The sequence below is a fragment of the Siniperca chuatsi genome, linkage group LG3 (assembly GCF_020085105.1).
Source record: "Siniperca chuatsi isolate FFG_IHB_CAS linkage group LG3, ASM2008510v1, whole genome shotgun sequence".
Classification (NCBI taxonomy): Eukaryota; Metazoa; Chordata; class Actinopteri; order Centrarchiformes; family Sinipercidae; genus Siniperca; species Siniperca chuatsi.
This window is the reverse complement of record NC_058044.1, coordinates 21134963-21147937: the sequence shown is the minus strand read 5'-3', so window position 1 is coordinate 21147937 and position 12975 is coordinate 21134963. Positions and strand designations below refer to the sequence as shown.

Sequence of the window (12975 nt, the reverse complement as noted above, 5' to 3'; positions counted from 1 at the left end):
AATGTCAACAACCTCACTGAGTGAGTGAAGAGGTGAAAGTATGTCAGCGACTTAAGCGCCCCGTCTATAAACAGAGGAAAATGTATCTTCTTGACTATGTTATTTCAGTTTGTGCACAATGACTCACACTAAATATATCAAACAAAGGTTAGAAACAAAATATGCTGTTGCACAGGATTGGGTAAGTACACTTGACTATACTGGCCACAGTGTCTGTGTGATTAAGCTAGCTGTCAGTTCTTATCCTTGATGAAAGCAGCATTACCAATCACCCCTGACACATAAACTTGACCCTTTATCATCACTTTTAAACTGCTGAAAATAGATGTCTTCTTGTTGGCGTCAGCTCAGGTCACATAGATCCTTATCACTTCCTTAAAGCCGTCTCATTTGTAAATTTCCATGCCAGAAAGGAGGGTCTAGGGAGAGGCCAGAGCAGGGGAAAAGCCATTTACTGAGTACTGTATGTCTCAGCTAGGGAGGGTCAGTGTGTGATTGTGTGTGAGGGAGGTTACTCATGACTGACTTGAGAAGGTGTGCCAGGAAACTGAATCAGTGTACATACTGTATACATGTTTGATCATTGCAATGAATTGATAAAAGCTGGTATTAGGGCTCAATAATCTTCCAATGATTGTGTTTTCATTCTGTACTCAATTTGGTCTTTTTGCACTTTGTTTGCTGGCTGGATCTGTAGAACAGGAAGCACTGCCAAGTGGGTTTTAGGTGAGTTCTCCCTGTGTCTGCTTGGGTTCTATCCAGGTACTCCGGTTTTCTCCAAACAGTCCAAATGCATGCAGGATAAGTTAAAGCCATAGTTCAACATTTCAGAAATATGCTTTTTTTTCCTTTCTGACAAAAATGATAAGATTAATATCTGTCAAGTATGGAGCTGGAGTCAGGGCATGTTTATCATAACTTAGCATAAAGACATGTTGAACTATTCTTCTTACTGGAAACAAACTGCCCATATACTGTATGTGAATGGTTTGTCAGTATGTTTCAGACACGTGATAGACTGGCAACCTGTTCAGGGTGTATTGCTCTGATAGGAACAGATAGATGGATAGATTGTTGTTGTCAAATGGATTTGGGGTTGTGATAGGAAGTATTACATACACTGAAAAGCACTCACGCCCATTTTCTCAATCAAACACATACACAAAATAATTCAGGGTGTGTAGGAGTTCTTCTGTGGAATTCTGTCCATCAGTTGAACCATTCATGAAGGACGTAACTATAAGAGGAAGGAATGAGGACACACACGCACTCTCAGCACACACACTCTTAAAGTTTCAGATAACACAAGAAACACATAGGTCTACACACAATATAATCTACCCGAGGTTAAACATGGAATGCTGACATAGTAAGACTAAAGCAGTGCCAACATCTGAATAAGACTGGAGTGCTAAAGAGCAGAGTTCACACAGGTAAAAGTGTTTAAAATGTATTTGCATCTTCTGTATATTGGTAACTGTATTAGTATTAAACTTATTGTACCATTTGTAATTGTTTTAATTATCTTAAATTGTTAGTGCCATAATATGTTTTTTGTATATAGCATTTTTTCTATTTAAAAAGTGGTTACTGTCTTTCCGATTAAGTCAAACATTCCGAAAGTAGCACATGAGATGCTGTTGATCTTATTTTCTTGGGGATTATGCTGACACTTTAGAAGAAGAGACTCTCATATTTGACTAAACAATATTCACTGTGTCTATGCCAACCCTGAAACTTCACAATCAAAAATCTAAATTTGAATGTAATCTCATGATAGTGGGTTGCACTAATGCTATCTATTTGTTTAATGTTTTACTGTATTTGATGTCAAATTTTAAACTTTTAAAACTTTTATTTCCCTTCTGCAAGCTTTCTGTGCTGATTTTCTCTTTCTCTTTCTCCCTCAGGTGTTTTCACTTGCCACTTGTTGCCTCCCCCTTACACCTGGTTCCCTTTCAGCAGCCTCTCTGTGCTTGACCACATTGTTGTGTGTTTGTGGCAACCAACTGTCTGATTAGTGCACACAGTGGGGGAGATAGACTACCAAAATTCCCCTGCCTCTGTTCAGTTGATTTTCGGTGTGGGCAATAGCAATACCAATTAAAAACGTGAGACCTGGTGAAGGAAAGAGTGGAAAACAGGCAGAGAGAGTTAGGACGGTTGAGAAAATTTTCGAGACAGTATCCGTCCAGATTTCTTCTTCCAGCTTCATCATACTCATCCTCCTGCTCGTCTTCCATCATGGCTGCCAGACATACAGTCATGTTCCTTGTGGCGGTGGTCCTCTCCCTGCCAGAGGTCATTCGCAGCTTCCAACCACTCTTCTCATTTCATGGGAATTCCACCACTCACCGTGACATCACACAAAGGGCAGTCCTCAGAAAGACAGCTGAGGTCTGCCGAGACATTGCTGCCTCTGGGGGACGGGACTTCAGCTTGACTGTGAGTTGGAAAGCCACACTGAAACAGAGAAACATGATGGACATGATGATTGCAAATAAATTGATTTTTTTTTAATTCTTTCTTTCTTCTTGAGCTCTGGCTCCCACAGTGCCTTCTGTCTCCAGACCTCTCACATAGTTTTCCTCAGAAAAACTACTGGAAGTTTGCTCTATTATTGATGGAGATCTTAAAAACGGTTGTGTCCACCAATAAATCAGTGTTTAGTGCAAAACTGCATGAGGCAGGAACATGAGAGTGCAGTGTTTGTGTTTTAAACACAGTTTTTCAAACACACAGTCAGTTATTTGTCATGTCTCTGTCTCTAGATTGATGACAGCCTGTCAGTTGACAAAGTGCAAAGGGCCTGTTCCTCTACAGGTACATCCACTTCTCTCCTCTCAACTGTCAAGTTCCAAGCTTCCATTGCCAATATGTATTTAAGCAACGCAGAAGTGGATGTGGTTTTTTCACTGAGTGAGAAGTACCATTTTGATGATGAGACCTTTGAGGGAGGACGGGATGTCATCACAGCAGGTACACCTCAAACATTGCTTTCCTACACAAGAGAAAAACTACTTAAAATGAGCATGATTATCTAAAAAGCAATATTTACATTTGATGTTGCACTATTATATATATATATATATATATATATATATATATATATATATATATATATATATATATATATATATATATATATATATAATGTACTATATGGCGCAGCAATGTCCATAAAAATTCCATAACTTTCCAAGTCTTTTAGGAATGGAAAATCAACACTAAATAAACAGTAAACATTTCACAAGCTAATTTTGCCAGCTGGTGGTAACAAATGTCAAAAAGAAGCATTATACTGTACTGAGGCTTCAACACACAGAAATCATCTATTATATCCTCTGCTTAGTGCCAGTGTAGCGAAAAGTGGTACAGCCATATTTAAGATTTCAGTGAACGCAGCAGTCCCTCAATGCTGTTCAGGAAACAGTTAGCATTTTACTCTTTCATTTTTTAGGAATCTCTCCCACTGTTACGAGAAGATTTCCGACTGGTAAACATACCAGACACCAGAATAATTTACCGCATAAGGCATAATAAGACATAACGGAACACTCTTTTTTTCACTTTTTTTTCAGCTGCATGTTGTGATTTAGGTTTTACGGATGATTATATTTTCACATCTTGCAACTTCAGTGTACACATAACTCTTTCTGTTCTACTGTTGAGGTGTGTCTGCTGTGAAGGCCAGTGTGAAGCTGGAGAACTTTGTTGCAGGAAGGTGGACTCTTGGACAAGTCTGCCACACCTTACAGGTGAGATTGATGATTATTGTTACTGATTTTTGTAGGAATGGTGGTGTCATTCTGGATGTGAGAAGCATGATCAAAACAACAAGCAATGGTTATGTGGTAATATTTCATATTCTGTGTATTAAGGACTTCTACAGCCACAGTAACTGGGTGGAGCTGAAGAAAACCACTCCTTACAGCACTCTGATCAGACCAGACCAACCTCTTGAGAACCTGGCAGGTAGGATACTGATCACTGACTGTATGTGCTTGAGTGAGAAATAACACTAGGCACATTGTCAGTTTATCTGTCACCTGTCAAAACAAATACCCACCCTGCCATGGCTCGTAAAACTTTACAGTACATGTGCGCCCAGGGCACTTTGTTACTCAATATCTAGCATATTTCACTCAACACACAAGACTACAGCTTAGTACCCACACAGTACATGCTTTAGTTTTTTTCAAACTGTTCACAAGCCATTCTTTAAATTCACAAAAAGTCCATCATTCACCATGGCTCTGCCCATTCAACAGGAATTTCTACATTTGATGATTACAATTTATTCAGTTATAGAAATCATTAAATGATCATTATTCATACCAGTTGACGGACTCTAGTTTGAATACAATTATCAACATACATAGAGATACTTCTCTCTGGTTTGAAGTAGTGTTATGAGTAAAGTATTGAAATTGTGAAACTGTTTTATTTTAAATATGTTATCCCATATTTTCAGATGAATTAACCATGCCAGTGATTTTTGTGGTTGAATTTGCTGCAGGCCCAGGTACTCCAACCTGTAGAAACTGTAACGGGGGGGATTGTTCGAACAACCTTCTGCCTGACCTGCTGCAGAAGGGGCTTCTCACTTCAGGCTACTTTAACGTGTTCTCCTCAGCAAAGCCTGCAGGTAACTTTAAGGAATCATCTACATTTTTGTTGTGTTCCACTATTTTTGTGAACATATGTAGGTAACTTAATGAACATATTCTCTCTGCTCCAAGGTAAATGCAGCCACGGGGGATCATTGGACCAAACAAGCAAACAGGACCCAGTGGGGGGCATCAATAAGGATGCTGTTGAGTCCAGTCATGGCTCATTTCACCACAAAGCAGCTGATTTGGCTGTGAATGCCACTATGGAGCTACTGGAGGACATCAGAGTAGCTGTCGGAGACAAGAACTTCCTGCGGTATGGGCCACATTCACCTGAGCCATTTTGTGACCCTTTACAAGTGGAATAAAAACATGGCCACTATAGGATGGATGTAGAGTGGATGAAGCTGTAACCAGATGATAGCAAAGATGCTTCATGCTTCACATTGAAATAAAGTCACTGATATGGTGCTGAAACAGCAGTTATATGTATCCTAGACATCTAAAAAGCTCGCACTTCTACAAACAAATTTAGCTCAGCTTTAACCAGGACAGCTACATGTCTTTTATTACGAAAAAATATGCTTACTGGGTTGCCTATAAAGACTTAGTTTCTGTGTTAAGCAATCCCATGACCCTATTAAACATTGTCTCTATATATTTACAGTATAATGTTGCTCAGGCATGCAGTTAAGCAATGTCTAATGTTATAAGTTCCCCACAACCCCTGTATTTTGATGATTTAGTCAAATGGCAATCACTACTCACTGACAGAAGAATTACCCATGACGAACAGGATATGGTAATTATGTTTTGTCCCTCTCTTGTTCCTGCAGATTGATGGGCCTCTCCCAGTCCGCTGTGTTGTGTTTTGTCATTGACACCACAGGCAGTATGAGCGATGACATAGCCGAGGTTAGGAGAGTTTCCTTTGATATCATTGACAGTAAGAGGGGAACACCACAGGAGCCCTCCACCTACATACTGGTACCTTTCAATGACCCAGGTACAGACGTATTTGTAGTTCATTCATGAGTGAAGACTGTTATTGTTTGAGTAGAATTTACTAGCATATGCTGCCTCTGACAGCTTCCAAATAAAGTAGACCTAGTTCTACTGTGAACATTACATAAAAGTACTGTAAAACTGCATGTTTGTATACCATTGTAAACTGTGTGTGTGTGTACTTCCGTCCCAGTAGTCAAAGTAAAATTTAAGTGAGTGACAGCAAGTAGTAATGGTTATCTATTCTATGTCCAGATTTTGGACCTTTGATTGTAACAACTAATGCGGACGTCTTCAAAGACAGCATCAGCATGCTGTCTGCAAGTGGAGGAGGAGACATCCCAGAGTTGTGCTTGTCTGGACTGCAGGTGTTGACAAAAGTGTTTTCCACTGTTATTTTCTTGGAATCATTCATTTAGACAACAAAGTTTTGTGAAGCAACAAAACAATATCATCATGACATGAGACGATTTCATGTCAATCACTTTTCATTTTTGTCTTTATTCTAGACTTTTTAATAAATAACACTTTTTCCTGTCCCATATACAATTGACAGCTTGCCCTGACTGCTGCTCCGCCCTCCTCTGAGATCTTTGTCTTCACTGACGCTCCAGCTAAAGATGCTCAACTGAAAAGCACCGTCACTGCCCTCATAGAGAGCACCAAGTCTGTGGTAAGAGTCGACTTTTTACCATCCTTGCTCTTTAAATATCATTATATTCCATAAAGAAATGTAGTATATAAACAATGTATCCAGTTTTAATATAACCTTTTATATAAGTATTTTTTATTTATCCTCATACTTTTAGGTAAATTTCATGTTGACAAACATCCCGGTCAGTCGACGGCGCCGCAGAAGCCCTCAGGGTGTGATTCCACGTTCAATGAGCCCATCAGACTCCCAGCTGTACCGTGACCTAGCCCAAGCCTCTGGAGGTCAGGCCATAGAGGTCACCAAGTCAGACCTCTCTCTGGCTACAAGTGTCATAGAGGATTCCTCAGCCAGTGCTGTGGTAAGATGTCGAACAAGAAAACCATACCTGACTGAAGATGGTACTGTACAGTATGTATATAAATGTGCAGTTTCTGTTCCTTCTTCTTTCAGGTGACAGTTTTTCAGGTAGTGAGGAATCCTGGAAGGCCTGATAATTTTACGTTTACTGTTGATGGTTCTTTAAGGAACATGACTACCTACATCACAGGAGCCTCATCTCTCACCTTCAGTCTCACCAGCTCCACAGGTGTTGTTACTGCTATTTTCTTTCAAGTTAAAACTAGTTTAGATTGTTCCATCAGCCTTTTACTCCCTCCATCTACTGCCATTAGAAAAATATTTAGCTTTGTTTGTGCTGGTAGACAACAGTGTTGTTTTCAACATGTTTCCCTCTCCTCCAGGTGTATCTCAGAGTTCCAGTCAGTCCAGTGGTCCTCTGGCATCCTTCACCACAGTGGGAAACCTACGTCGTTTAAGCCTCAACACTGACAATCAAACAGGATCATGGGAAATCAGTGTTAATTCCAATAACCCCTACACTGTTAAGGTCACGGGTCAGTAATATGATTTTTATTTTTTTTTTGTGGGTCTTTGTCTACAGTTGTGTTTGCCATTGTAAATGGTAGCCCTACTAATCTGTTTTGTGTGTGTGTGTGTGTGTGTGTGTGTGTGTGTGCACGCATCAGGTCAAAGTTCAGTGAACTTCATTTATAACCTTGTGGAAGCTCATGAAGGAGCCCACGCGGACTTCAGTCTAAAGGAGGGACGTCCTCTTTCAGGTCAGACCATTTTTCTAATTATTCTCACCTTCGTCTTTTCAGTTTGTACATTTCTAGTGTGGCACTTATTGTAGTACTGAAGCTTTTCCCCTTATGGTCCCATGATCTTTTAAAGAATCATAATTGGACTCTTCTTGATTTGAAAATCTACTTTTACAGTCACCAAAAATGTAATGAGTGCAACCCATCAACCCTATGCTACTCTGTCTATTCCAGGGCTTTAGTTGTATAGTTGTGTACTTTCAAAGTCCCAGAATTGTTAAAAAGTGCCCTCTGTCATGTCCTATTAAATGAAGTCCAAAACATCAATGCTAAACTATTCTGTCTATTCCAGAGACTCTCAATCTTCTTCATTTGGGTGCATTATGTTCATGTCTAAGGACCTGTCACAGTGATACTCATCTAGTTTCCTTTTCTCTCTTGCCACAACTTTCAGGTGGTAATGCCAGCCTCTTGGTCTCAGTGACAGGAAGTGACACAGTAAAGGTCACAGAGGTCACTCTGTTTGACAGCTCAGGGCCAACAGAGGTCAACGGATCATTGCAGGCACGTCATATGTTACACTTGAAAAACTTAAAGGACCAAACCCAGAAACTAAAGTGTATACTTTACATTTCTACCTACAACTTTCCAAACAAAAACTTTTTTTAATAAGATTTTTTTGATTTTCTACCTTGAAGGGAGCCATTGGTTGTAGCTGATGTCACGATGCTTTGAAATTACTGACTCTCAAATCTTGAATACTAGAATTAGATTATAATACTGGATTTGTATACTGTGTTATAATGAATTGGAACCACATGAACGTAGGAAATCTAGACTCGGGTAAGCTTTGGATGGTGGCAGTGATACAAGTACATATGAATTGTCATTAATGGGCACACAAAACCTTAAGTCAAGCTATTTAATCACTGATTTCAAAACAAGGCATGAACTTAAGTTTGGATAATTTGTGGCGTTTAATAATGCAACATTTTTTGATGAAAAATACATGTTTTGTCTAAATTACAAGGCAGGGTTGCAACAGAGAAATCTTTCTCAACCCCACTACTTGACCTGCTGTTTATCTTTATAATATTGCATGCAAAGCAATGAGATTGAAGGCAGATCATAATAAACAATGGTGCTTGTAGTCAAACTCTTGTTATTCTGACGATTTCATATTACTGTCTGTGTAGTGACAACATTTTCTTTTCTCTTTCTGTCCTCTACGACAGTCATTAGGCAGCGGTAACTTCCTGGTGACATTCAGTGGAGTCCCAGCAGGTGAATTTGTGGTTTGCCTGAGAGGAGAGGACAGCAGCTCCACCTCCAGGTCAACACCGAGCAGCTTCCAGAGACAGGCCTCCACACAGATCAAGACCTCAAGCATTGTTGTTACTGTGAGCACAATCACCTTTGGATTTTCTGTCTCTGTTATGCAGTTCTTCACTTTGCCTCAGCATTTATAACGTAAATGATACTGACAAGTCTTCATGACGGCTCGTCTAGCTTTTGGTAATTGCCATCCAATAAAATGATCAGTTGTATCTCTGTATACTCAAATGAATAGTACCAAATATAATCATAGTTAAAGGGATAATTCACCCAAAAATACATAAAAATACATCTTTTTCCTCTTACCTGTAGTGCTATTTATCCATCTAGATTGTTTTGGTGTGAGTTACAGAGTTTTGGAGATATCGGCTGTAGAGATATCGGCCTTTTTTGAATATAATGGAATTATATGGCACTCAGCTTGTGGTGCTCAAAGCACCAAAAAAAAGTATTTGAAAAACTCAACAGCAATGTCTCTTTCAGAAATCATGAGCCAGTTACTCAAGATAATCCACAGATTTGTTGTCAGCAGTTTCATGTAGAAACTATTTTCTCATAGTTCCCATAATACGTATTTTTGATTATGGGGTGAACTGTCCCTTTAAGCCTAATTAATGAGACTAATAGTCTACAGCCATATTAGTGTTGCTGTGAGGCTGTGCTTAGGCACAGTGGTGTTTTGAGCTAACTGCTAACGTCAGCATGCTAACATGCTCACAATAACCATGCTAACATGCTGATGTTTAGCAAGTATAATGTTTAGCCTACTATGTTCACTATCTTAGTTTAGCGTGTTGGCATGCTAACATTAGCTAAACTAAACACAAACTAACGCTGAGGCTGATGGGAATGGCAGCCATAAACCAAAGTATTGGACAAATTAAATTTGTTGACAGAGATGAAAGTGCCATCATCAGGGGGATGTCAGGGGATCACCAAAGGTATCTGCTAATGCCTTGCTAATATCATATTTACAATTTAAAACGGCTGATCATTTCTGTCTTCTCCCTTCTTCTTTCCTCTTCCAAGGCTTCAGCCAATGGCAATCACATGAGATATTTTAATATAATTGTTTGGAACACAGGATTGGAAACAACACAATCCTGTGTTGTATAATATAACAAACACAGAATTGCATTAGCCTAATGTCTTAAGCTTGTTTTGGTCTGCCATTGTGTCTTTATCCTCACTATACCAAGGCCCAACATATAGATAGGAAATTATTTTCATCATGTTATTTGAATTTTTAACATCCTTTCCTCTGTGCTTCTTCCACTCAAGGCTGCTATGATACAGGCAAACAACCATCAACATATAATTACATACAATACAAAAAAGATATGTATAACCGTAATACTTTCCCCACACTTTTTCAGGCCCAAGCCAACAACAACAACATAGAACCAGGCTCCACCATCTCCATCCCTTTCACAGTCGCCACAACCACCAGTGGAGTTGTTAACGACTCTGCAACTGGGACGTTTGCATTGCGAGCCAACAATGACCGCAGCTATACTTCAACTTCACCCAGCAACATCACCATAGCAGCGGGCAGTGGCGGCAAAGCAAATGGCACTGTAACCTTAACGGCACCAGCCAGCGCTGCATCAGGAACAGATGTGACCCTTACCATTGAGGTAGAAAATGCAGCTGCTACTGACATCAACTACGCTGTCCTCAGGTTTTCTGTGGCTGCCAAGGTAAGAGAAACACTCCTGTTCTGTAGTTGGATGTGGAATAAAAGGAAGCAGGATAAGGTGGTGGTTTGGTGAATATTAAGAGCCAGAGAAGAGTTTTGTGGCAAGTAGTACTGTATGTGCAACATTTTTCAACATAAATATATCGCTGTCAAATCAGTCATAATGAATTATTGTCAAGTACATAATGTATGCTGACTGCAAACAATTGAGACCAAAGGAAAGATGCTGGGTAGCCATTTCTTTCCCATTTGTGTGTTTTTATTCTGGCGTGAAGATGACTTTCTTTCTTTGGCCATTTATTTTCTTTGATTTGATGGTGTTAGTGGTGTTAAAATGTCATTCGTAGCTGATCAAATGAATTGCCCAGTTTTTTTTCTTGTTCTTTTGCCTTTTTCTTAATGGTTTATGTTGCCCCATTCCTGTCTTATTTCTTCCTCTCTCCCACTTTTGTTTCTGTGTCTCCAGGTGACAGATGTTACCCGCCCAGTGTGCCAGGTAGTCAGTACATCAACCAGCTGTCCCGCCTCTTCATCGCTCTGTGCTTCCTCCCAGTGGGAGTTCATCGCTAATCTCACCGATGGCATCAATGGAACCGGCATTGAGAGCATCACTATCCGCAAAGGGAACGGTACCCTCAATACCAGCACAGTGGCTGGAGCAGGGGGAGAGAACATTACAGTGGTTACCTTCAGCGCCTCCTGCTGTTCACAGAATGTAGAGCTGGCTGCTGTGGACAGAGTGGGAAATGTGGGGACATGTGTGAGACAGGCAGGAGAATCTACCACAGCTGCCCCTGTGACTACAGCTCCAGTTGGCATAACATCCACTGGAAGGCACACTTTGAGCATATCACAGTGTCTCTGGTTCAGTGTTGCAGTTTCTCTCCTTTGGAAGTAGAAGGGATAAATGGAAATTACACTGTAAATGTTGACTTGTAGCACAGGAATCAAGTGTCCTCTCAGAAAGTCTTTTTATATCTTTGATTTATTTCATCAGGTGTGTTTAAATGTAATTACCACTGCTTGAATTGATTTGAATGAAATCATTGTTACCAAGATCTCTTTAATTTGTTTAATTAATAATTTCTTGATGTATAAATAATTACAGTTTTTATTTTATTTTGCTGCTCTATGTTTTGGATATATAAAAAAAAACCTCAAGAGATACTTTGAACAATTTATTTGTATTCGTGGCGGTGTATAGATTTGTCCCAGCCATCATAGCTGAGTGGTGAAGTGCCTGAAGCTGCCATTCATTGGCTGCTAGATGCCAGACGAACTCAATGGAAAGATCGGAGTCCTCCAATATCTCTTACAAATAATTAGTACTTTTCCACAAGTAATTTTATGGCAAATTTGTGAACCACTGTTGAGAGATGTACGTTTTTTGATAGTGGTGAGCAATAAACTGTACTCTGAATTCTTGACAACTTCTCTAAAGAAACCTGACATCAGACCTGCATTATTACTGGGAGGGAACTTTTCATTCGGAGATACAGTTTCACTGTTATATACCATCTATGTGAAGTCCAATGTATTGCAGGGATTATTTTGTGATGAATAAATGATTTCCTTTTTCTGTACCTACAGTAGTTTCTCTCCATCTGCCCTTTCTACTTCTATTCAAGGCCATGAAAACCTATTTTTGGTTATTTCATATGAGAGATTTCTGTATTTTGTGCTTCTGTCAATGCTGGTTTGAAGTTGTAAAAAGGTGATGTCATGTATTTCCATTTATTTCAGACTTTAGCAACATTTGAATCAGAATCTAATGACAATTGTGGAATTATTTGCTTATGTTGCCAGGCCACTTTCAATCAAATCATTTAGTTATACTAAAAGATACTATGACTTTTTTTTTAAACACCCTTATGTTAATAGTGTGAAAAACTAGTTTTTGAGTGTTAAACTCTTAAATAACACATAAAGATGTCTTATCTTTGATTGTTGGAACATATTTAATGTTAGAGAGAAATACTTGCTAGGATTCCTGGCAGTTATATCAGAAGGTTAAAAAGGTGTTACTGTACATTACTCAAACAAGAATGTGACTCCACTGGTTGAGTGGTGGTGCCAGTCAAATGCCATGAATGTTTCCAGTATTTGGAAACCCTGCTCAGAGTTTCTTGGGGAGAACACCACAGGAGCTTGTTAAGGAAGATATGCAGACAATGCCCTCTGCATTGTTATCATTAAATATTTATTTCCTCATATGCAATGTGCAGTTATATTAAAAGCGTGTTCCTCATGTACCAAGGCTGAATCCTTACTTCAGCATCCAGGGTTTGAATCCAGCCCGTGGCCCCCTTACTGCATGTCATCCCTACTCCATCTGCCTCTCCTGTCTGTCTTTGGCTGCACTACGGAATAATAGCAAAAAAAGCCCCAAAATATACATTAAAAAATAAAACTAAGGCAGTAATGGACAGTGCTCTTTATACAAGAGTGAGTTACACTCCACACCTGTAAGATCCATTCGATAATCTATTTTTTTTTGTTATTTTTTTTTCTGACCTCCGAACAGCCGCCCCACAGTGGTGCATAATGTACACTAGTACTATTATTTAC

General features: G+C 39.4%; 1 protein-coding gene across 2 annotated transcripts; it reads left to right on the top strand.

The window, feature by feature from the left end:
- The first annotated feature begins 581 nt into the window (after positions 1-581).
- On the top strand, positions 582-11990 carry LOC122873752 (von Willebrand factor A domain-containing protein 7-like). Of its 2 annotated transcripts, none has more exons than XM_044190880.1 (18): positions 582-726; positions 1911-2445; positions 2772-2979; positions 3673-3758; positions 3882-3975; positions 4520-4648; positions 4743-4929; positions 5450-5619; positions 5874-5986; positions 6175-6291; positions 6428-6631; positions 6724-6859; positions 7014-7166; positions 7299-7391; positions 7828-7937; positions 8609-8773; positions 10085-10408; positions 10874-11990. In XM_044190880.1, the coding sequence occupies exons 2-18, from the start codon at positions 2245-2247 to the stop codon at positions 11303-11305; spliced, it is 2922 nt and encodes a 973-aa protein (XP_044046815.1). In that variant the 5' UTR covers positions 582-726; positions 1911-2244; the 3' UTR covers positions 11306-11990. The 2 variants fall into 2 exon arrangements, with proteins under 2 accessions (XP_044046815.1, XP_044046814.1); XM_044190879.1 differs by lacking the exon at positions 582-726 and adding an exon at positions 1206-1433.
- Positions 11991-12975: the final 985 nt, after the last annotated feature.